The 22,906-nt window shown below is 44.0% G+C and overlaps 3 protein-coding genes across 10 annotated transcripts; 2 read left to right on the top strand and 1 right to left on the bottom strand.

Annotated features, from left to right (window-relative positions):
- Positions 1–403: 403 nt before the first annotated feature.
- On the bottom strand, positions 404–7,181 carry LOC148386205 (ras-related protein Rab-39B-like). 3 transcript variants are annotated; one of them, XM_088397984.1, is made up of 7 exons: positions 5,529–7,181; positions 5,303–5,419; positions 3,362–4,312; positions 3,089–3,144; positions 2,410–2,631; positions 1,880–2,150; positions 404–1,802 (listed from the first exon to the last, which is right to left on the bottom strand). In XM_088397984.1, exons 3-7 carry the CDS (start codon positions 3,527–3,529, stop codon positions 1,647–1,649), a joined length of 873 nt encoding a protein of 290 aa, XP_088254110.1. In that variant the 5' UTR covers positions 3,530–4,312; positions 5,303–5,419; positions 5,529–7,181; the 3' UTR covers positions 404–1,646. The 3 variants fall into 3 exon arrangements, with proteins under 3 accessions (XP_088254110.1, XP_088254111.1, XP_088254112.1); XM_088397985.1 differs by having other exon boundaries at positions 3,413–4,312; positions 5,529–7,180; XM_088397986.1 differs by lacking the exon at positions 3,362–4,312 and having other exon boundaries at positions 405–1,802; positions 5,529–5,555.
- rab38c (RAB38c, member of RAS oncogene family) lies at positions 3,914–6,570 on the top strand. Its single transcript, XM_088397992.1, has 4 exons — positions 3,914–4,291; positions 5,095–5,225; positions 5,328–5,465; positions 5,584–6,570. The coding sequence occupies exons 1-4, from the start codon at positions 4,099–4,101 to the stop codon at positions 5,740–5,742; spliced, it is 621 nt and encodes a 206-aa protein (XP_088254118.1). The 5' UTR covers positions 3,914–4,098; the 3' UTR covers positions 5,743–6,570.
- Positions 6,720–22,850, top strand: LOC148386207 (phosphatidylinositol-binding clathrin assembly protein-like). 6 transcript variants are annotated; one of them, XM_088397972.1, is made up of 20 exons: positions 6,721–7,073; positions 7,177–7,453; positions 12,225–12,367; positions 12,772–12,847; positions 13,076–13,178; positions 13,426–13,519; positions 13,600–13,711; positions 13,903–14,009; positions 14,917–14,958; positions 16,801–16,886; positions 17,035–17,137; positions 17,216–17,349; positions 17,513–17,607; positions 17,687–17,800; positions 17,870–17,900; positions 17,974–18,115; positions 18,296–18,319; positions 18,413–18,469; positions 18,540–18,662; positions 18,811–22,850. In XM_088397972.1, exons 2-20 carry the CDS (start codon positions 7,324–7,326, stop codon positions 18,823–18,825), a joined length of 1,731 nt encoding a protein of 576 aa, XP_088254098.1. In that variant the 5' UTR covers positions 6,721–7,073; positions 7,177–7,323; the 3' UTR covers positions 18,826–22,850. The 6 variants fall into 6 exon arrangements, with proteins under 6 accessions (XP_088254101.1, XP_088254104.1, XP_088254098.1 ...); XM_088397975.1 differs by having other exon boundaries at positions 6,720–7,453; positions 17,053–17,137; XM_088397973.1 differs by having other exon boundaries at positions 6,721–7,453; positions 18,543–18,662.
- The last annotated feature ends 56 nt before the right edge of the window (positions 22,851–22,906 follow it).

Genomic DNA, 22,906 nt, shown 5'->3' on the forward strand with positions numbered 1-22,906 from the left:
GACTTGATTACCTGTCAAGAGACACAGCTGCACCGACGGATGGAATTGGGAGAGAATCGCCACATTTTTTACATTTTTCAAAATAAATTCTTACTCATTTTTGCTAGCTCGACTGGGGAAACATGTCACGAGCGTCTTGACCTGAATTAATTGATCGTCGATAAAAAAAAAAACAATTTTTTTCTGTGCGGCTTGGCGGCCCGGTACCGGTCCGCGGACCGGGGTTTGGGGACCCCTGCTCTAAATCATGTTTGTATTTGTCAAATAATTTCGGTATTTGTCCGACAAACACGTAAAAAAATGAATAAGTAAAGATATGTAAATAGTAAAACAAATTACGTGTTTTGTGAACTTGCATGAGTGCTCCCTCTATTGGCCGCCACCTCCAAAGACATTCAAATCCTTTTGGATAGTTCCACTTATTTATTATAGATGACGTGCACGAAGCCACCGTTCAAATGAATCATGTTACACATTTGTTACTTATAGTGGATATAATAAGTCTACTCACGCCTGCTCAAATATACAGAAAAAAACCTAAAACCTTTATGACTCCATTTTATTCAAGAGGGGAAGTCAAAATAAATAATGACGTGGTTTTAGAAATGTCCATACCCTCTTGTAAGTGGGAATGTGGCTGCGTTTGGAATTAATCAGTCACAATCAAACCAAATCCAGCACACAGGTGCCCACTATTTAACATGTTTCCGAGTGACCCAAGATAAAGTTCAGCTCTTCTAATGCGCTTTTAAGGGGTGTGTAGACTTTCTATACCCACTGTACATGAATAATAAAACACAGATGGACACAAGCTTCGTTCCTCTAAAAGGCACTCAAAATAGACTCACCTCAGCAATTAAATTGAAAACCACTGAGTGAAAGTGGATGCATTTATGACCACCCATACGAAGCCAAAAAGATGTATTAAGGAGCGTTTGGGAGTATTGGGCAACATGAAAAATAATCAAATGAATGACTTGACAAGATCCTCAACAGCACAATATGAAGTTCAAATCGTGACAAGGAAAATAAAAACCAAATAAATGTTTCTTTTTCCTATATCTACAAAGAATTGGCTATTTCTCTTTGCAGTAATGTTAAATAGTACAAGATGAAGTATTGTAAAACAGTCAAATGTTTAGCCTTTAAATCATACATTTATTGTAAGCATTAAGCAATCCCCCCAACAATTCTCTATTCATTATGTTTTAAATTGTCTGATTGATCAGTTATCTGAATTTCATTCTGCCAAATAACAGAATTGGCATTCATATCATTGGGCTCTAATATTTATTGTCGCGATGGGCAGTGATCGAAAGTGGTATATACATTATGTAGTTTTGTGTATTTGTGTCTCCACTTGAGGGTGAAGAGGCTGTCTAATTTCTATTGGTTGTGTCAGTAGTCATCACTAACTGCCTAAGTGTAAATGTGCATGTCAAACATGGTGAACAACACGAGGGGGCTTCTTGTGCTTTTAATTGAGAGAACAAAGTGTGTTTTGCACCGAGCAAGTAGTCGACACATGACAAGTTAAAGCGTGCTACTGCAACATGGAAATCATTTAAGAAAGAGTGGGGCCCGCCATGTAGTCACAGACAAAGAGAAGGCCCATCTCCCAAAGATGGAGTCCAAAAGAAATGAGCTCAGCAGAGACACTGGCGACCTGCCTTGGTGACCTCCTCTGAGGAGTGTACCGTGTTGGGGACCAGTCCGCTCTTGACGCCCTCCCAGCCGTCCTGGATCTTGATATCGCCGCCACGCACTAGCTCGAAGATCTGCCTCGTCAGATCCATGAATGCCTTCAGGAGACAAAAACGTTTGTAGACAGAATGGAGCCACTGAGAACTAAAGAGGGCACGTAAAAAGCTGAACAAACCGTCTCCACGTTGATGGCGTCTCGTGCCGACGTCTCCACGTAATTCATCCCGAAGGCTGCCGCCAGCTTCTCAGCCTCCTGCCTGCTCACCTGACGCTGGGGCTCGAGGTCGCACTTGTGACCCACCAGAAGGAAGACAATGCTATGCGGCTGGACGTGACTCTGCGCCTCCTCCAGCCAGCTGTGCACGTTCTGGAATGAGCGGCGGTTGGTGATGTCGAAGAGCAGGAGCCCGCCCACTGAGTTGCGGTAGTATGCTCTGGTGATGGACCTGGGGGAGGTAATAATCAGCATCCTATCCTGACAAAATGATGCTACAACAGAGTAAACAGTCTTATGAAAAGTAAGCAAAAGTGGACTTGGAAATGAACCCTGCTGGACTCCCATTCATTTATTGCCAAGTACTGACTTACATAAAAGTGCTCTGGTTCCTTGACTTACAAGTTGAACTTCTTAATTTAATTGTTTAGTTCTTGAAATACTATTAAATGTTTTAACCGTATATCTTTATCAAGTATAGCTAAGGTTACCTGAACCTCTCCTGGCCCGCAGTGTCCCAAATTTGGAGCTTGACCCTCTTGCCTGGCTCAATCTCGAGCAGGCGCGAGAAGAAGTCCACACCCACAGTTGGGTCCGACACGTGGGCAAAGTGGCCCTCTGTGAACCTGCGGATCAAACACGACTTGCCCACCGTGGAGTCGCCGATCACGATCAGACGGAACTGGTAAAGCCAAATTGTGTCCATGTCAAGTCTGTCAGGAAAGCACAACCCAGTCACGATTCAGCCACTGTGAACTGACACTGGGCTAACTTTACTGTTATTTTTTTTTAAATGCAAAAATTAATAGAGAAAAGGCTTGTAATAAGCTACTTACATATAGAATAAATTTTAACGTAATTTATTATGTAATCGGTGAGGCAAAATATATTTAATTGCAATTTATTTATCTCAAGAAATTAAGTAAATATTTTAATAGAAAAAAACTCCACTTCTCAGGTGAATGTTTTTTCCTCGTCTGCACAGGGCTTGTTTTTAAATACTGCATCTGGGTCCGCATCAGGTGTTTTGCTGGCCATGTATGGCCCGCAAGCCTCAGATTCCACACCCCGAGCTGTCGCAGGCCTTTACCTTCACAATCCCCGTTAGCATCCAGCTACTGCACTAACATACATCATCAATCCAATCAATGCGAGTATCCACTGACTTACCTTGAAGCTGAGAGCTCAATATGCGTAAAAGCCAAGCCCCATTTCGACGATGATGCCTTCAAAAACAAGCCCAAAGGGAGGAGAGGAGGGGGGGAAAAAACACTTTTTGTTTACCAGCTGTGCATCGCGATGATTCACGTTTTAAATAAAAATAATAATAAATGGATCAGCCAATAGAGTCTTAAGCACAAAGACCGTCCGGCGAGTATTTGCGTTGCTATTTGGGATGAAACGACGGCGACGAGGACAAACACGACGGCATCACACACTCACATACACCAGCATCCGCTCGCCCTCATCAGCACCGTTTACATTTGCATTTACCGTAAATGCACGCATTTCGACGCAGCCCAAATCGGCGGAAGTGACGCATTCGCTGTCGTCGAATATTTCCAATTTTTCCTTTAAGACTCCAGGCATTTTACTCACATTTGATCCCATTTAGGTTTTTGCTATAACATCCACCATTTTGTGTCACTTGATGAAGTACTTTTAACAATACTTATTATGACGAGCATTTACAACGCATAATTTATAGCTAAAATAAGATGGATTGCAATTAAAAATTAAATATAAATATAAATTATACACGCAAAATACATGAGAATAGATTATTAATTTATTGCTAAATTAATCACAGGATAAATTAAATAGTTGGTTCATAATTCCACTTAATTTCTACACATTTTATATACGTATTTTTTTTGTTTAATTTTAAATTAAACATTTAAATAAAAAGTTAAAACACGAAAGTTTCCAATGTTCAAAATCCCACACTTTAGTCAAGCACTTGAATGCAGCGAGAGTCGCTCCCAGGCAAGAGTCGCATGGGAGTGGGAGGTCCACAGAGGACCACAGAGGTCAAAATTCCTCATGCTCCTCTCCAGTAAGTGGTGGGAATCCACACGTTTGGCCTAAATGACCACAAAACGTTTTGGTTTTGTAGCCTTTCTTAGTAAGCTGTATAGTTTTTAGAGAACTTTTTAGGGAGTTTTCTCTGGGGGGGAGCCATGCAGCGTGAGCTCCTATTCAAGGTGTTGGTGATCGGGGACCTGGGCGTGGGCAAGACGTCCATCATCAAGCGCTACGTGCACCACATCTTCTCGCAACACTACCGCGCCACCATCGGCGTCGACTTCGCCCTCAAGGTGCTCCAGTGGGACCGGGATACCGTCATCCGACTGCAGCTCTGGGACATTGCCGGTGAGGACCCACTAAAAATATCTACACAAGCAAAGTTAAGTCCACTTTTCACAGAACTGTCTTTTAAATAGGGGAATAGCACCGTGCTAGTTGGTACATCATAAAAACATTATTTATTCATTATTTGGTCTGCTTCTTCTGGTGTGTACACCTTGGCCAGAATTTATGGCTGCAATCTGTTATATTGTGCGGCAAATAGAAATTTGTCATTTAAACGTTTTTTATATTTCTTTAAATAAAAAAAATGGGCTGATTACTATAACAACATGAATTATATGACAATTGCCTAACTGCATGCTTTGCTATGTTGACCTGTAAATAAACTTGAGTTGAGTGTGAAACTGAATTGGTTTTAGCATGTTTTCCAATCACAAGGACATTGCTGACTAGAGCACACTAAAAGCAGATTATTGCACACAAAATTGTGTTCATTTACTGTATTTTCTACAACTATTATGGCAACCCTATCTCCATGGAAACATCCAAGTAATGTACTAAAAGACCGCGTGTGTGTGTGCGTGTGTGTGTATCACGGCCCCTCCCTATGCTTGTCATTTGTTGCCTGCTTGTGGAATGTGGCCAGCGACTCCCATGCGGAAAACGACACTCACATGATGCCTGCCGTGGAATCAAAACACGCAACTAACAAGCGTTTTTTTTTTCTCTTTGTTGCCATCATAAAAACGTAGGCAGGCTATGATTTAAGAAACAACTCATAGTGCAAATCTAACGCTAAATAAAGATCAACTGTTCTAGTCGGCTTGTCAATTTATCGCTGCATAGTCATAAATGTTGTGTCGTAGGACAGGAGCGCTACGGCAACATGACACGCGTCTACTACCGAGAAGCGGTGGGAGCGCTGGTGGTCTTCGACAGCACGCGAGCGTCCACATTTGACGCCGTGCTCAAGTGGAAGGACGACCTGGACTCAAAGGTCAGTACCCCAATGTCAAAACGAGTCAAATTTGACTGGAACCAGCCATGAAAGTGACATGACGATATATTTTGTACCTTCCAATCCTGTCTTTGTCCAAAGGTGACGCTGAGCCACGGGAAGCCGGTTCCCGCCGTGCTCTTGGCCAATAAAGCTGACCAAGCGTCATGCCTGCAACCCCGACTGGACACCTTCTGCAGAGACAACGGTTTTGTCGGCTGGTTCCAGACCTCGGCCAAGGTACGCGTGTTGTGACAAGAGTGTAGCCCGATTCTGTCCTAAATTTAGTTGGCTCAAACTCACCTTTGACCTTAATGCAGACAGCGGAGAGATGGCTTGATGATTTGCCCTACTTTAGGAAAACAGCAACATCGAGGAGGCCGCTCACTGCCTGGTGGAGCACATCCTGGGCAACGAGGAGAGTCCCCCGACCGAGCGAGAGCCCGCCACGCTGCTCCTGTCGGGATACGCCAACGCCACCAAGGAGCACCTCAGCTGTTCGTCATGTCCCAAATGACGAGACACGTCCTGGCCAATCACAGACAAGCAGGAAGTGGATCGGGGACTATAGCAGTTCTAAAAAGAATCGATTCAGCATTTAAGTGAATGTGAAAAATATGAAACGTGTCTGCCTAAGTGGTAAATTATGTGAAAGTGTTGTTTTATAATGAGAGGAATTAACTATTAAACACATGTTCATGGCATGCTAATTCTGTTCAATCCCTTTTAAGCTTTGTGATGCAACACACGAGTAACTATTCACTCGATACGCCAAATTGCACATGCAATCCAATCGACTTAACGCTGCTCTACTTATGTTGCCACCGTTGTTCTTTTGTCATTCGTGACGACTGCGAAAACACACCCACTGAACTTTTCATTAGGTATACCCATGCAATCCCTTGAAATCTCTCTATTAGTCAGCCAGTTGAGCGCATGTGAACCATGTTGCTAACCAAAACAGCAGCTACGTAAACAGCCTCTCATAAGGACATAGATGTTTTTACAACATAATTTCATGCAAAATATTTCATTTCAAAGGGGGCATGTGCAAAACTGACTTTTTAAATGATCAAATATCACTCGAATATTTTTGAAAATTTGTCAGAAACTGAGCCCCCATATTGACTGTTATGTAACAGTTATGGATTATTAAATTAGCCAATGGAGGTGTTGAATATGTAACATTCATTTGCAGTCTGGATGTGGAGCAGTGAACATATTTTGCAGTCATTGTAGGAGGAATTGTCATAATCAAATGTATTATGTACAGTTAAAGCGCATTTGTTTCCCCATTTGTCCCTATTTCATTGGCCGGGTGCACTGAGGTGATGAAGAACCAGCTGGTGCCTTAAAAAAAAGAATAAATCGTTTTTTTTAATGCCTTCTGCTTTAAGATTCCCTCCCTTGACTCGAGAAGTGGCCCAATCTCAGTCTCCTTTTTTAGTCACCTGATTCATCGCACTGCCATTTTGCACACAAGTTTGACTGACACACGCACGCACGCGCACACGCGCATCATCAGCCTATGGGGCGACCTCTATAGAGGAATTCAGGCTTTTGTAAGAAGACCGGCTGCAGAAAGGGAACGTTGTTCATGCGGCGAGACATTGAGATTTGAGAGGACACGCGAGGAAGAAGTCTAAAAATGTCCCTTTGCCGTATTTTGACGGAGGCCAGTTGAATCATGGACGATTTTATGTTGAATTGGTGATTTTTTTTTTTTTTCGCGAGCCTGATTCGCACTCTCATCAGCATCGGCTGAGGTGCGTTCAGGGACACTCGGGACGTTCCGGCGTTCAGCTTTGTTTCATTTACGCATCCAAATGCCTTCCTATTAAGGCGAAGGTAGTTTTGTTTCTTTTCTTTTTTTTCTTTTTTTAAGCGAACGTATGACTCGTCGCTGCTCGTTGCCCTCTTCCTCCTTCTTCTCATCCTCCTCCCCTCGCAGACACGGCCGATCCTCGCAGAGGGCATTACCCACCACCTCCTCCACCTCCTCCCCTCCACTAAAGACATTTTGATCGTCCTCTACTACGACTCCCCCCCATCCCCGTCACCTCCTACGGGCTCCAGCCGAAGCCGCTCCTCCTCCACCATGTCCGGGCCGACTCTGACGGACCGGATCGCCGCCGCGCAGCACAGCATGAGCGGCTCGGCCATCAGCAAAGCCGTGTGCAAGGCCACGACGCACGAAGTGAGCGGACCCAAGAAGAAGCACCTTGACTGTAGGTGAAACCACACACACACACGCACGCACACAAAATGCCATCAGTGCACGCACGCTTCAGACAAAAAGCACGCCTTTTACCCTTCGTATTTGTCTTTTAATTACCCACTATTCATCCACTAAGTGTAATCTATGAGGCCTAAATGCAATATCATGAAATCCTGCAGCATTTCCCTTTCTTCACATTCAAGTTCACTGTCCACTGGTGCATTACTATCATTTATGCATGTGTGCGTATGTGTGTGTGGTGTCCTTATCTGCACACTACTAATTGCCTATGGATGCATTGGCGTGTGTGTGTGTGTGTGGGGGGGGGGTGTTCCGGCCACATATAGGGATCACTAGGTTAGAAGGCGTTTTTTGGCCCTGTAATAAATCAAGTGGAGTGCACAGGTAATATATCAAGCACGCACGCCTTAAAAAAAAAAAAAAAAAAAAAAAAAAAAAAAAAAAAAGGTATAAGTAAGGCAGACTTCATTGACATGAATTGAAATTTCATGAATCTGTCTGTATGGGGAAAAATGATGGTGTGTTTTTAATTATTCAAAATAATGAATGTGAAAACATCCATCCATCATCTGAATGGCTCATCCTCATGAGGGTCGCGGGAGCACTGGAGCCTGTCCCAGCTGACTTGGGGCAGTGGGCGGGGGACACCCTGAACTGGTTGCCAGCCAATCGCAGGGCACGCAATCAGGAAATTAAAAAAAAAAGTTTTAAAATGTGTAAATAAAGCACATGCTATTGTACTTTAGTGTGTGCCTTTAAGGGGTGCGGCCTGGAACATGTTATCATATGACAACTCCTTGCGAGTGTTGTTATTTTATAAGTGGTGGCGTATGTATCCATCTTATCTGAAAGACATGCTTCAGTGATGCTGTTTGGGTCAGAAACATAGTTTAAATAGCAAATTACTTTGTGTGAGGGATTTAATTATCAAACACGACTTTCTTTTTATCTGGATGAGAAAATGGAGGCATATATTTGATTGAGGCATTTACTTTTCCAAGAGACGTGACTGTTTAATTTGTCGTTTGCAGTTGACTAGTTTGTGTATTAGCAATATTTAGTTAAAAAAAATGTTCTTGATGTAAAAAGGGAGGTGTCCGTTTTAGTGGGGTTGGTTATTTTGTCTCAAGGACATAATTTGGTAGGTGTGTGATTGGAAAAGGAAGGCATGTTTAATTCAATAAGGCGTTTATTCTTAGAAATATGATTGGATTAGTGCTGCTGTTTTGGTTAGCAACACAGTCCAAATGGTGTCAGTAGTTAGCTATATTGTGAACTGTAATTGGAGTTACAGTTCGTCTCCTGAGGTCGGAAGGGATCTATTTGAGGGAGGCGTTTATTTGACTCATATGAATGGAAGCCCTGACGAGTAATTGAGACGGTCTCCATTTGACCGTATACTGTGCAATATTGACATGAAAAATGGGGTAACTACACCTAAAGTTGTACCTCATGTTGTGTTCAGTGACATGATAGAAAAATCGAGTAAGTGATTTTTCTATTCCATCCGTAATGAAATGAACTGCTAATGTGAATCCACGTTCTTTGGATTCAGTCCTTTATTGTTGTTTCGACCGCTAGCTTAGTGGCCTTGCAGTTACTAAACAACACAAGGCCATCCACCTTCAAAACAGTAAATGTCACCGCAGCCACAAGGAGCTTTTCAGAGGACGTTTCATCACCGGGGCGGCGTCCAAACGCTTCGAAAAATGGCAATTTTTCTGATTAAACGAGCCAGCAAGAGGCTACGTGAGCTTTTTGGCTTGTGATCTGGCTAATTCTGACCATGAGAGGGTAGAGAAGCTTTAAGTAGGGACTGCACGCTTGGCTCAACGCACTCTTTTGTTTTCTCGTTTCCATTCGATGGGCTTTTAAGGTCAAGCAAGGACACGGGAAAGAGGTGTGTTTGCAATGAGGTGGCTGCGTGGGTTTGAGCCCCTCGACGGGCCGCCGTACATCATGGTGAATGTAAAGGAAGCCCCCCGACGAGGCAGTCTTTGTGTCTTTGAGCAACAATTCATGAGACGAGTCTGCTCCCGCTCAGCTCGCCTCGTTAAATGGGATCATAAAGAGGAGACGCGTACTTGCTTCTGCTAAAGAATCGCTCTCGCCCGCAAATGGAACGGAATCAATGGGGATGAAAATAATGAGACGCTGGCTTCTTGTCGAGGGGGATTACAAAAAAAAAAAACACAACCTTTTGCTGCAGACGAAAGCAAACAATGCAGCGGAACGTTTTTTTTATTAACTGTACAAGCAATGTTCTGAGTAACAGTTTAATGTTCTTAATGGATGTACAAAGGTACAAACCAGTAGCCGCTGTGGTAATGAAAAATAAACCAATGTTCCTGGAAGTACAGTGGACTAGTTGTTGCGCATCTCTGAATCTCGGTCCTTACTTTGCTATGTGATGATTGTGTGTTCCTCCGTGCTAACAAGGGCTCGCCACAACCCAAAACATTATGTTATATTCATTTTTTGCAGGGAAAAAAATACGCAAAAAAAACATGGCAAAATGTAAAAGGCACAAGCGTAGAAAGAATGGAATTGTTAATGCCGTGTAATTGTGATAGAAAAACGCAACTCTGGATAAGGAATTGCAGCGTAGCTGGCAGTGGCTAGCACTCAGTCCCTTCAGCTTAATTTTTAGTAGTATCTATTTTTATACATTTTGGGGATATATTTCACAAAAAGCCAAAGAAAATGCAAAACAAATGTAAAGGAATGAGTTACGGTTAGCAGCAATAAAGCCTTTACAAACAAGTGACACGCATTCCGTTAGCGAGTTAATGGCTAATTGCTTGCTAACAGAGAGGACTAGCTGCTAATGTTAGTGTAGCAGTTAAATAAACTGTAATTAGCCACACAATCGTCCCTAACTTCCAGTTTGGATTATCTTTGTCTGACGCCACTTGTCAAAGGCCAGGAAGTTAGCACTAGATGCTAGTGTTAGCAATTAGCAACTACACTGGCCGGACTTCACTGTGGCTGGGCAATCTTTTTTACTTTTTGTGGGTTTTTTTTATAGGAGAGTTCATCGTTTGTGTTTCCAAATCATGAGTTTTAGTGCATTCAAATGTTGCATTGTGTATGTAAATTTAAATTTAGTTATGACCAAGGGACATTTTTTTTTTTTTTTTTTTTACAGTCCAGATGTTACGGGCCCACCCTCGCCAGCCCGGGTGACACATTGCACTAAAACTGTGATTCATTGTTTTTGCTGCTCATTAAGCCAGTCAATGCGGGCTCTCATTATCACCGCCTTTGGTGTCGTGACCTTGACAAAGAGATAGGAGCCGAGTGGGGCGGTCTCGGTGACTATTTAAACTATTTACAAAGCGTGGCGAATGATGAGCACGTCACGCCGAGTAAATGGGATTTCATTAAGCCTCGGCTGTTCATATGGGCGACAGAAGCGGGATTCGATGCGACTATGTCATCAAGCGCGGAGTGACCGCTCAGTGCACAGCGTGATACCGCGCATACAGCTCGATGTTGTCGTTTGAATGGCTAAATCAAACATTGATGTCGTGATTTGCATGTAAATAAATAATATAAACATTTGACATTTGAAGAAGAAACATTATGTAAATGGGCTTTTTATGGCTTGTACACAGACAAGAAGATGGGGGGGATAGATTTGCTAGCATCGTGTGCTTTTCCAGATAAGCTAACAGTTAGCCTAGCTTCTCTGACAAGGCGCAGTTTTTGGTGATCCCAAATCAGCGTCAAACTCATGCATGACATTTGTATGAATATTAAAGACATTTAACATTTATAATTATAGTCCAATTCCTGAACAGATGAAGGAAAATGGCTCTTAACAGTAAACACGCCACACCAGAGGATAATGGCGCAGGACAATCGTTCGGTGATATGACAATTAGGCTTTTGTAGACTTTGATCGTGAGAGGGGAAAATGCTTCGATTTGGCCTGATTGTCAGTACTCAAGTGCCCACTTAAATGCACCAGTGCATTTCTATACGGAGTCGAATCAGAATAAACATGTTTCAGGCACTCATTCCGTCATTTTGCCTTTGCATACACATGCCGGATGGACGTCTCGAGAGGGCGAGACGTGAGGAGTCAGCTCGGGTTTTGTTTCCTTTTCATCTCCACGGGAGGGAGAAAAAAATGAGGTTAATTATTCATCGCAGGCCTATTCATTTCCTCACATTATGCGCAGAGGCATGTCGATTGAGTGCCGCCGCTAGATTGACTTTAGAGTGTAACCCTCCATCTTCTGCCGGGATTTTCTATTGACGAGAGCCTCCGAGTTACGGCCAGCCAATGAATTCATCCTCCACCTGTACCTTGACTACTGTTAAACAATGATTCGCTCATCGATCTGTCGTCTTGTATTGAACCTCTATGGACGTATACATCAGCGCACTCCCCTCATAAACGACAGCTTTGGCACCCGACCCGTTTATCTCTTTCACGGTAGCTACCAGTAAGTAAAGAGGTGGAGCTTAAAGGCTCGTAAATGTCAGCCGTGCTCATTTCCAGAACTCGTTCATCCTTGCGTGTCTATTCAACACTCCTTTGTTGTGATCGCAGACAATCTTGCTCACTTGCATTCATGCTAGTGACGATTCACATTCATTTTATTGCATTGTATATATAAGCAGTTACTTATAACTGCTCATATACACAGTTGCACATACTGCCGAATATTTTTATTAGCCACATTGTGCCTCGACTGCAAAGTAGGCTGCTGTAAAATAGTCATTCTGATCTTTTGTATTCGACCACGCAGACCTGATCCACTGCACCAACGAGCTGAATGTCAGCATCCCTCACCTGGCGGACACGCTGCTGGAGCGCACGGCTAGCAACAGCTGGATCGTGGTCTTCAAGGCGCTGATCGCCACGCATCACCTCATGATGTACGGCAACGAGGTGAGGACGCTGAACGACACACATACAAACACAAGTCAGTGGCCACCCTCGGAATGGAACTGAAGCTCTCGTATAAAAGTAGAGCTCTGGCGTAGATCCTCGGTGCCAAGGACTATATTTCAATGACAGATATGCTATTGCAAATAATGTCACGCGGCAGGGTTAATGAATGCAGATATTGTATTTGCTGGTGCAAGACTTTGAGTGCATTGGGGCCAATTTGACATAGCGAGTGTTTTATTAGGTCCACATCCTTAAAAGTCATTCAGAAGAGTTGAGGTCTTTATGTGGACAAATGATACCTCTCGCTCATAAACTCCTGTCTGCGACAGACGTAACGACGTGGAACACGAGCACGTCGTCGACTCTTCCCTCTCCTCTTTTCTCTCTCTTCCCCCCCCCAGAGACTGATGCAGTACGTCGCCTCCAGAAACACGCTCTTCAACCTCAACAACTTTCTAGATAAGGCCGCGCTACAAGGTGATTTATGACACCCCCCCTTTGACTCAGCAGAGCTGTTCTGCCCATTGAATAACTTCCTGTCTCTTCCCGGCACTGTAACACTGGCGATAAGTCTGCGGCAACAAAAATATTGGGACACCTAATCAATCACTATTTGGTTCGATTTTAGCAGGGTACACAAAAACTGAGTGCTGTGCTTGGATGACTTAACTAATACAAATACAACCTCCCCACCCCTCCCTTCAGGATACAACATGTCCACCTTCATCAGACGCTACAGTCGCTACCTGAACGAAAAAGCCATGTCGTTCCGGTTAGCGGCGGTGGACTTCACCAAGATGAAGCGAGGGTAATACACTCAATTACCGTAAACATAAGCCCAATAATGACCGCGTGCATCTTCGTTAGTTAGATCATTAGCTTGCTAGTTGCTAGCTCCGCCCCCCCGGTTAAAAGCTGTACTTGGAATTGTTGTTAAAATAGAGGAGGCGGGGTCAGCAGTGGCTCATTTGCATAAGATAGGACCACCCCTTCAAACTAGGCAATGTCACTTTTAATTGTGATGCAAGCTAACGTTTGTCCGCGTGTGTTACCAGGGTCGACGGCGTGATGCGCACCATGAACACGGATAAGCTGATTAAGACGCTGCCGATCATTCAGAACCAGCTGGACGCACTGCTGGATTTTCAGGTAGCACCTAAGACAAAACAGCGGGTATCATCATCAAGTGCGGTTTTCGGCTTCACTAAAGCGTGCACTTTGACCTGCAGCCCAACTCCAACGAGCTGAGCAACGGCGTCATCAACACTGCCTTCATGCTGCTCTTCAAAGACTCCATACGGTTGTTTGCCGCGTACAACGAGGGCGTCATCAACATGCTGGGTGAAAAGTACACACAGTCAACACGTAGACATTGGACAATTGTGTCCTACCTGAGCCAAGGTGGAACATTTCTAAATATGTCTGTCCTAATGAGATAGTCCTAAATCATGGGCGGGGGGGATTGCACACCATGTCTCCTTTATTGTTGACATGGTGTGACCATGCTCATTTTTGTGACCCTCCCTACGCAGAGAAGTACTTTGACATGAAGAAGAACCAGTGCAAAGAGGCGCTGGAGCTCTACAAGAACTTCCTCAACAGGATGACCAAACTGTCCGAGTTTCTCAAAGTGGCCGAGGTAACGTTTGGGACGGGGCGGGGTCCTCCGAGGTAGGCTATAAGGAGCGCGGGGACGGACGAGGACGAGAGGGCGGGAATGGACGCCGGTTTAGAATTATTTTTTTTTCTTCAGGATATTTATCTACCAGGTGAATCATAAGAACATTAAGATAACCTGGAAGTCACAGGGAGAGAGTTATTGGGTCAGCTAGTAACAGCTGAGTCAGAGGGACAATAGCACTGAGCGTCCACTGGAGGACGCCCTGGAGCGCTGCCTGTTTCAAAAGCCTGCACTGCATGCCCAAGCCTCTTTGACCTTTCTATCCTTCTGTCTTCTCTTTCTTTGGTAACTTAGCTAGTCCTTGCGCTTAGAAGGCATCCTCACCGCTTGCTTTTTTGCTCCCATTTCGGAAGTCGGTTTGAGAAGTAGACTAACGTTGACTTGAAGGAGCCAATCATGTCTTAACTTCAATGTGTGTGTATGCGTGTGTGTATGTTCCTTCCCTCCTCTTTGCGTTCAAAGTCAACATTAGTTGATGTCACGTGACCTGTTGTCTCGCCTTGCAGCATTCATTTTAAATAGCGTGTATGTGCACATGTATTTGTGTGTATGTGCGTGTGTGTGTATTTAGGTGTTTGTAGGCGTGTGCATGCGCCCTCCCCCCCTCCCCCCCGTGTTGTCTTCTATTCGTTTCAGCCTCTGCATGGAGTAATGAATGCTCGGGTTTGATTCTTCTTTCTCCCTCCTCCTCCTCTTCCTCCTCCGCACACCTTTATCCCTCCATACCCTCTTTAAAAAAAAAAACCCCTGCAGTCTGTTTGCTCTACTCCTGGTTTTGTTTCGACATTTGGTTCATTTTTATTTTGCCTCCCTCCCTCCTTCCTCCCATTCCCCCTCTCCTCCCCCCTCCTTTTTTGTGACACAGCAAGTTGGGATAGATCAGGGCGACAGCCCCGATCTCACACAGGTCAGTCCACATCTCATCACAAGCCGCCAATCGAGCAGCGTCGAAAAATCCATCCGGTCGATCCCATAACGCTTCATTCTAAAGCGCTCCCGTTCCCTACTCACCCTACAGACCTGCCCACACTGCAGCTGGCCCTCTCTCTTCATCACTTCGCCTTCCACGTCTCCTTTTTTTCTCCCCCTTTACATTTCAACTTCTAGAGAGAAGAGAAAGCACAAAAAAAGGCACAATTTACACAAACAAGCGACAAATCATTTCAAAGAAAATTCCATTCTCTTTGTGGTTTGAAGCAATATTTTTTAAGCTGGCTTCTTTTTTTTTTTTCCATCTGTCAGATACACCATTTGGGCAAAAGTATTTTTGTATTAAAAAGATTTAATATTTATTATAAATATTTTCATGCCATTCTATTGTATATTTTTAATATATTATTAAATTTAATAATTATTATAATATTATTATATTTATTTGAACTTTTTTTTGCATTTTCTGTATGCACAACTTAACACGCGTGATTTGGTGGCTCGGTAAATAAGCACAAAAGTGTCCGGAATGTCTTGAAAGGTTGGCGAACTAAGTTTGAACTCCCTATAAGGCAGTCCGACCATGTGATGTGTCCCAGTTAGTCAACAAAGAAATGTAATGTCAACTAAATTCAATGAATGATTTAATTTTGAGAAAAAAAAAAAAATTGCAGTCATCGCTTTAAAATGCAAACATTGGGCGTCTCAATACTTTTGGCCATATGGTGTATTCCTCCATAAGCGGGGTTTTTGAGATGTTAGGATTAAAGACGCCATGTTTTTTTTTTTTTTATTTTTTTACTTCTTCCTCGTTAAACAACACACACTCAAAGAGAACAACTGAGTCCATTAGAGAATCAGGTCACTTTGCATTAGCTGTGGGGAGAGCAGCGAATGGTTTAATGACGTAGGTTTTCCGCAAATACGCCTTGGACAGGCGCACATAATGTCCTCATCAGCACTGCATATCACAGCCAAAAGCCTTTACGGATTTATTTCTCGTTTGGACAAATTGGGAAGTGATTAATTTTTAAAGCACCCCGCCGTGTTTGTAGTGCTTATGAAGACCTTATACGCGCCTATTCAACGACACGCCTCGACTGAGCACTAGAAATTGTATGTGTCTGTTTTTACTTTGAAACTTCCATAGCGTATTCTCTGGAGAAGGACATCCAGAATTCACGTTACTGTCTTTTTCCCCCTTTCCCCTTTTAAAAATAAGTATACAAGACATTTTTTTCTTTGCCTGTTGTGTCTGAATATGTGTACACTGTGATGAAATGAAAATTCAAAAAAGTTTGGAGGAAAAAGATCACAGTATGCTCAGTATGCATACCTGTTTTTTTTTTTTTCCTCTCTAGACGTTTTCATTTCAGAGTTAGCTTCCTTGGTTTTCGGTCAAATTGCTGCACTTTCCTCAATGAAAGAGCAAATTGGATTGGATTGGATTTGACAGTGGAATCCAAGGAGTAACTCTTGATGTTCTGGACTGTGATTTGTGTGGTGCTTGTGTTGATTATAAAGGACCTTGGTGCTGGCAGTCTGCATGGATCAGAGGTGTGATAGTTGTGGATCTGCATGACGGAGCTGATCTGTGCATGCCGGACAACCAAACCTGATGAAAGCAACAAAAAAAAAAAAAAAGAGCTGTCGTAGAGTAGATCCGTTTTTCAATTTGAGGGAAATGTGCTGCTTTGTGTGTGTGTGGGTGATGAGCAGGATGATGAGAAACAGGAGTGATAATGTCCCACTTTTAAAACCACTTTGCTGAGAATTCTAATATGTCTGCTTCCCGACATTCAACCTCCTTCCTCCTCAGGCTCCCAATTCACTCCTGGAGGCTCTGGAGCAACATTTAGCTTCTCTGGAAGGCCGGAAGCTCAAAGACCTCTCCACTGCCAGCAGGTATGATTGCGGATTTAGATTTAAAATTATGTCTCAGAGTATAGAAGGGGGGGGGGGCACTTTCGTTTTAGTTACAATCTCAGCCACGGGACAAATTGTGGTGCTACTGTAATGTGTTTTATGTACGTGTGTGTTACCATACCGTAAGATCCAGCACTCTGTCCAGCACGGTGTCGTCCCTCTCCAGTACCGGGATCTCCCTCAGTCGAATGGATGACAAGACAGACGACAGCAGACTGCAGCAACACAAGGTGAGAAATGTTTCACATTAGCTTTCCCTCGATTAGCATGCGCACAATAGCCACCGCATCGCCACTTTGTACGTGCAGGACGACGGTCATAAGATGATCGATATCCAGACGCCCAACGCGTCGCCCGGCACCCAATCGGTGGGCAGTGCCAACAGCAGCGGGGGAGCCACGGACCTGTTCTCCAGCTCGCCCCTTGTAGCCGTCAACAACCAGTGAGTTCCTATGAGAAGAACTTCTCAGTTTAGAATTCATGCATGGAACATTTGATCAGCAGGGGCGGAGGTAGAGCGGCGGCACTGGGGGCACGCCCCCCCCCCTTAAATAAGCCACCAGATGCCAGACTAGATAATTTAGCTTTTTGTATCTTTTTTGCAGTGTGCCAAACTTGACCAGTGAGCTGTTCACCTTGCAGCCCCACTTTGCCCCCCTTCAGACCACACACACTGTGCCCAACAACAACGCCTGGGGAGGTACAGTGTAGAAGTACAGTGCAAAAGCGACGACAACAACACAATTCTTTTCTGGTAACAACCATGGCGACTTTCTTAGGTGACTTGCTCAAGCCGATCCCGCCCACTCAGATTCACAACCCCGGAGCCCCGCTGCACTCTGGGAAGATGCTCCCCAGCGATTTGGACTCTTCATTAGCCAACCTCGTCGGGAGTGAGTATTAGCGTGATGGCTTTACATAGAGGTTACTTACTTGGAGCTAATTTGCTTTACTCCTCATAGACTTGCAATTTGGGGGGACGCAAGCCAAAAGGTGAGGTGGCGGGGCCGGCGGACTGCTTTTTAATCATCCGTAGGTCTCTTAAGTGCATGTTTGTGCGCAACAGGCCTGAGCTGCAGTGGAGTCAGCTGGTGGAGAAGAAGCCGACAGGGGGGAGTGGCTGGCAGACCAAAACTATGTGCACCAGCACAAACTGGACTCACTCGCCTCATCCCATGGCTCCGGCTCCCATGCCTGTCCCTCAGATGGTAACGCGCAACGGCCATGTTAAGAAATTACATGTATTTAAACCAACGTTCGGATAATTTGTCGGTATAATCTTTCAGAGGTATCTGACAATGCAGCCTTTTGCTGATTTTGATTGCAAGAAAGGAAAATTACCATTTGTAGGGTCCGAAATAACATTGTATTTTGTTTTGTCTCCGAAGAATGGCGTGATCTACACCGGCTATGTAAGTACCCAAGGCACTTCATCAATCCATGTTATGCATCTGCCTTTATATTAAGAGATTTAAAGGGGGTGGGGTTGTTATCTTTCCTTACAGGCTCCAGCTCCAGTAGCTTTTCCTATGACAACCCCCCAAGTGCCTGTCTATGGAATGGTAACGCAATGAATCAACTCTGTATGATCTGACATGTACTTTTAACCTTTTTTTTCCTGCAATCTGTAAGCAGCTCCCCCCTCAAATGAGCCATCACATGGGGGGTGTTCCCATGATGCCCCCGCAGCCTGTTATGTACAACCAGCCGGTCCTGAGACCCACTAATCCCTTCGGACCCATCCCGGGGACGCAGGTACTGAACAGTGACACAGTAGCAAAGATACCTCACAATCGTAAGATTCGACCTTCATCCAGGAACGGCTGTCAATGAACTGCTTAACATTTGATAAGTTGTTGATGAACTCGCTCATCCTCAATTTATCACCATCCTTTGACTGCAGATGCACTTCATGTAGAGACGCTGCTGTAACCATGGCAGCAGAGCTGAGAGCGCCACAGAGGAAGACAACAGAAGGATGGCGAAGGAAGAGAAGAGGGGACACATAGGGAGGAAAAAAACAACCAACGCACATCCCTCCTCGCTTCCCAAACCCTGTGCCAACAGGTCCCCCCAAAAATAACCGCCCAGAGGCGCCAGAAGCTTAGCACCCGATATTCCACTCACACCTCACATCCTTTGATTTGCCGAAAACGACCTGTGATGACGCTACGGCCGCTGAAGCTGCTCCATCGCCACCTCCTGACCCGATTTCCCCACCAGTTAGACCTCCAATTCGACCCTCCCTGTCCTGGAGTTAAACAAACGGGATGGTATGCTGACACTTTACTCCATGTGACCTTTGCCAAGGTTGTGCGTGTATGTGTGTGTCCCGCGCAGGAGATTTTTATCGTCTTGTACCGATTGGGTCAACCATCAACCTGATGTCGGATAGCGTCAGATTTTTGTAAACGTTTTTACATGTCGGTGTTCCGCATCATTGTTTTGTAGCCAAATTTGTTCTCGTTTGCCAACTATACATACGACTAACTTGGTGTGGGAGTGGGGTGGGTGGGGCATGCTTGTGTGTGTGTGTGTGTGTGTGTATGAGTTCTCTTTTGGTACCTAATGTCAGGACCGTGTTTCCAACTGCACTGGAACTGCTGTCAAAAATCTCACTGAGCCACACCCAGGAATTGCAAAATGTGGATGTAATCAAAAAGCTTTTACTACTTGCTCTTCATTTTGTGGCAGTGCAATATCATGCAAAAATTATGTTTTTAGTTTTGTGGTGTTGTGCCAGTCATGCCGACAACAGAATTATGTACAGTAACAGTTTTTATGTACACAAATGCACTGAGCGCCAATTCAATGGTCTCCCATGCCAAATGATCAAAGGCCCCCCAAGTGATGTGATGAAATGATGTCCTTACTGATATGAAGAAAAAAGGCTGACATTTATGCATAGGATGTGCAAAGGTCAACGAGACATGGCTAACGTTTGTCAATCACTGTTACGAGGTGTCTGTAAAATTCCAAGACTGGTGTCACATGTATTTCAAATCCAAATGAAATATTTTCCTCTTTGAGATAACCCCACTGGCAGAGCTAGAGGGGGGGAACCGCAGGGCCACTGCCTCCCCCTCACTTGAATTATACTTGGACCTCACAGGTGCCAGGCCACATAATTGACTTTTAGTTATTTTCAGATTTATTCTGGATTTTGAGTTTCTTTAATAAATCAGTCTTGACACCTGTCCTGGAGCTTTTCGGACACACCTAGAATGTTTCTCTTTCGGTATGTGGTCTCAAGACAAAAAAAGCACTGAGCCAGGAATTGCAAAATTTGGATGTAATCTAAACTCTGGTACTATTTGAAGGGTTTCTGCTCTACGGTTGTGCAATATCATGTAAAAAAAAAAAAAAAAAATTCACCTCGCATCCCTCATGTCCGCATTAGGATTATGTACAGTAACGCTCTTTTTATAAAGACGAATGCACGGAGCTCCAGTTAGACTGTCTCCGATCCAAAAAAGGTCCAAGGCACCCAAGGATGCGCAATGATGTCCTTTCTGATACCGAGGAAGAAAAAAGTGTTTTAACACTGCAGAGAAACGAGACAAGGGTAATTACCGTGGCATCGAAGACAGGCTCATTAGCGTAGCGTTAACATTGACGCGCAGGACGTCTAAAGGTCAGCGAGATACGTCGAACGTCTGTCGATCGGGGCCCTCGCCGACGATAGATGAGTTCAGACAGCCCGAGACGAAAGGCTGTAACGAGACGTTAAATGTGAACGAGGTCATGAGCAATCATCGTTATAGCACAAAAATCTTTTGACTGCACAAAAACATAGAACTAAAACTCATTGCTGGGATGTACAGTACAGTCGAACGGGGCAATAATCAATCAGCGGTTGTTTTTCTACACGTGCTCGGAACGCACCTCGGGTTGGAGGCGTCGAGGTGGGAAAAGGTGCGTGCAACACAGAGGTCTGAAGGTGGCTCAAGGAACTCTGCAACGACAACACAAAATCCTTGAAGTCGACATCCTTGCAAAGTGAGACTGAAAAAACTGACATTTGGACAAAATTTATTTTCTCTCGATTTCATCACTGTGTTCCAGGGGCTTATTTTTCTCAGTCGAGCGCCGACTGGTTGTCCTCTGTATATAGGCGATGCTGTTCATGTATGTTTTTAGACGTGTTTGGATGACGTACTGTATGTGAGACCGATGTATTGCCGTGTCTGTGTTTGAATGATGGTGTTTTTCAAGGTGTCATAGTCGGGAGGGGGGGAGGGGCTGTTGGGATTTTGGGGTCGATGTTACGTCACGTTTGTTTGTGTCTGGAGGAAAAGGGGGTCTGAGTTCAACTATCACAACTGGTCTACACACCAAGAGTGTCTTCATCAAGGAAGAGGGCAGGACAGGGTCTGCCTTCTTTGAAACAGGAACTTTTTTTTTGCACCAAAGTCATCATCAAAAGCGCAGCTTTCTTCTAAGTCAACGGAAGAGCAGAACTCGAAACATATCTTATTTTAGTGTGTTTGCTTATTTTGGGAGATGAAAGTTTTTTGCGTTGTTTTGCATGATTGTCGTCTTTTTATTGGCTTGTGTGCCCGGTAAAAGCATGACCATGGTGAGAATCTTCACTTGATTTATTTTCGATTTTTTTTCAACTTCCCATGAATTGACATTCATAAATCAACAGTTTTACAACGTAAGGGGGTCTGTAACGGTTTGAAGGCCGCCTTGCATGCCGAAATGCAAACCACGTAAGTAAACCCACAAAGAACTTCAACCCCAGTTACAGTCTTTGTAAAACTCCATGAATGTCAATTGTTACCCCCCCAGTCCCCATTGTAGCTAGCCGGACATTGCGGTCTTTATTAAAGCCTTGCTATTTTCCAATGTTTGTGTGTTTGAACGCTCGCTCTTTTTTCATACTAATGCCAGCAGCAGCAGCAGCACGTGGAGGTTTTTGCGGATGAAAGTCAAAGTACTGTAATACGTGTGTTGAGTCTGGTCCACATTGTGCGGTGTATCTTAACGTGTTTTGCCCAGTCTCGTCCTGTCTGTTTGCCCATCGGCTGATATTAAAATGTTCCCTGTCCCTCTCGGCCCTGATTACGTCAAAGCAGGGCGAGATGCACGAGAAGCCTCAACTTTTACTTTCGCAGTTTTAAGCAAAGGTCATAGGAGCGTACGGAACCTTTGCACACAGCAGGTCATACAAGTGAACAGATCCTTTGCACACAGTTCAAACACGGCAGGTCATGCAAGTGTACAGATCTCGATGGGCCTCTATAAATTTTATTTTTGTAACAGATTACCTTGTCAGGTTTATGCTCTCGTTCCTTTGCTCTGCCATTTCCTGAAAGAGAGACAAGAGCTACAAGTCCGTTAGCTGGAGAACACGGCAAGTGTTTTACAAATGATAACTCCGTCAGAAACCAGGGCAAAAAAATTTGACTCCACGTAATCCCGGAAATATAGATACAATGTCGATTTGCTCACTAGAGGTTTTCCACAGCGTGATAAATGCGACGACACACTGTAAAATGTTCACCGATAGAAATTGTAGCGCTAGAAAAAAAAAATCATTAACAGCATTGGCATAAATCAAAGGACAGACGTGGCTAGTTTGAGCTCTCGGAAGGACTTTTTTCAGGTTGAAATTCAATTCTTTAACAGTTTTTTTTTTTTTGCATAACAGGAGTCTACCAAAACCAGCATGAAAGAAATGTCACAAGACAATGTACATGTAGTTTCATGCTGCTTTGTCAATTGAAGAACATTGATGTCCTAGAATTCTTACCTCAGTATAAATAAGCATCTGTGTAGACTGCTCTGACTGTCTCCATTGACATTTCCATGTTTGTGAGGGCATGAAACTGAATTTTACTCCCTTCTCATTTGCATAAAAAAAAATACTTGGCAGGTTTGAAACAAGAGCTGATGTATTTGGAAGGTAATGGAATAAAACGTCATCTAATGCTTTAACTGTCAAGTTTTATTTTTTATTTTTTTGGAGGGGGGGACTCCTAACGCACTAAAGA

Source organism: Syngnathus floridae, chromosome 15 (genome assembly GCF_059516105.1).
Source record: "Syngnathus floridae isolate MCC-2025c chromosome 15, RoL_Sflo_1.0, whole genome shotgun sequence".
In the NCBI taxonomy this organism is placed as follows: Eukaryota; Metazoa; Chordata; class Actinopteri; order Syngnathiformes; family Syngnathidae; genus Syngnathus; species Syngnathus floridae.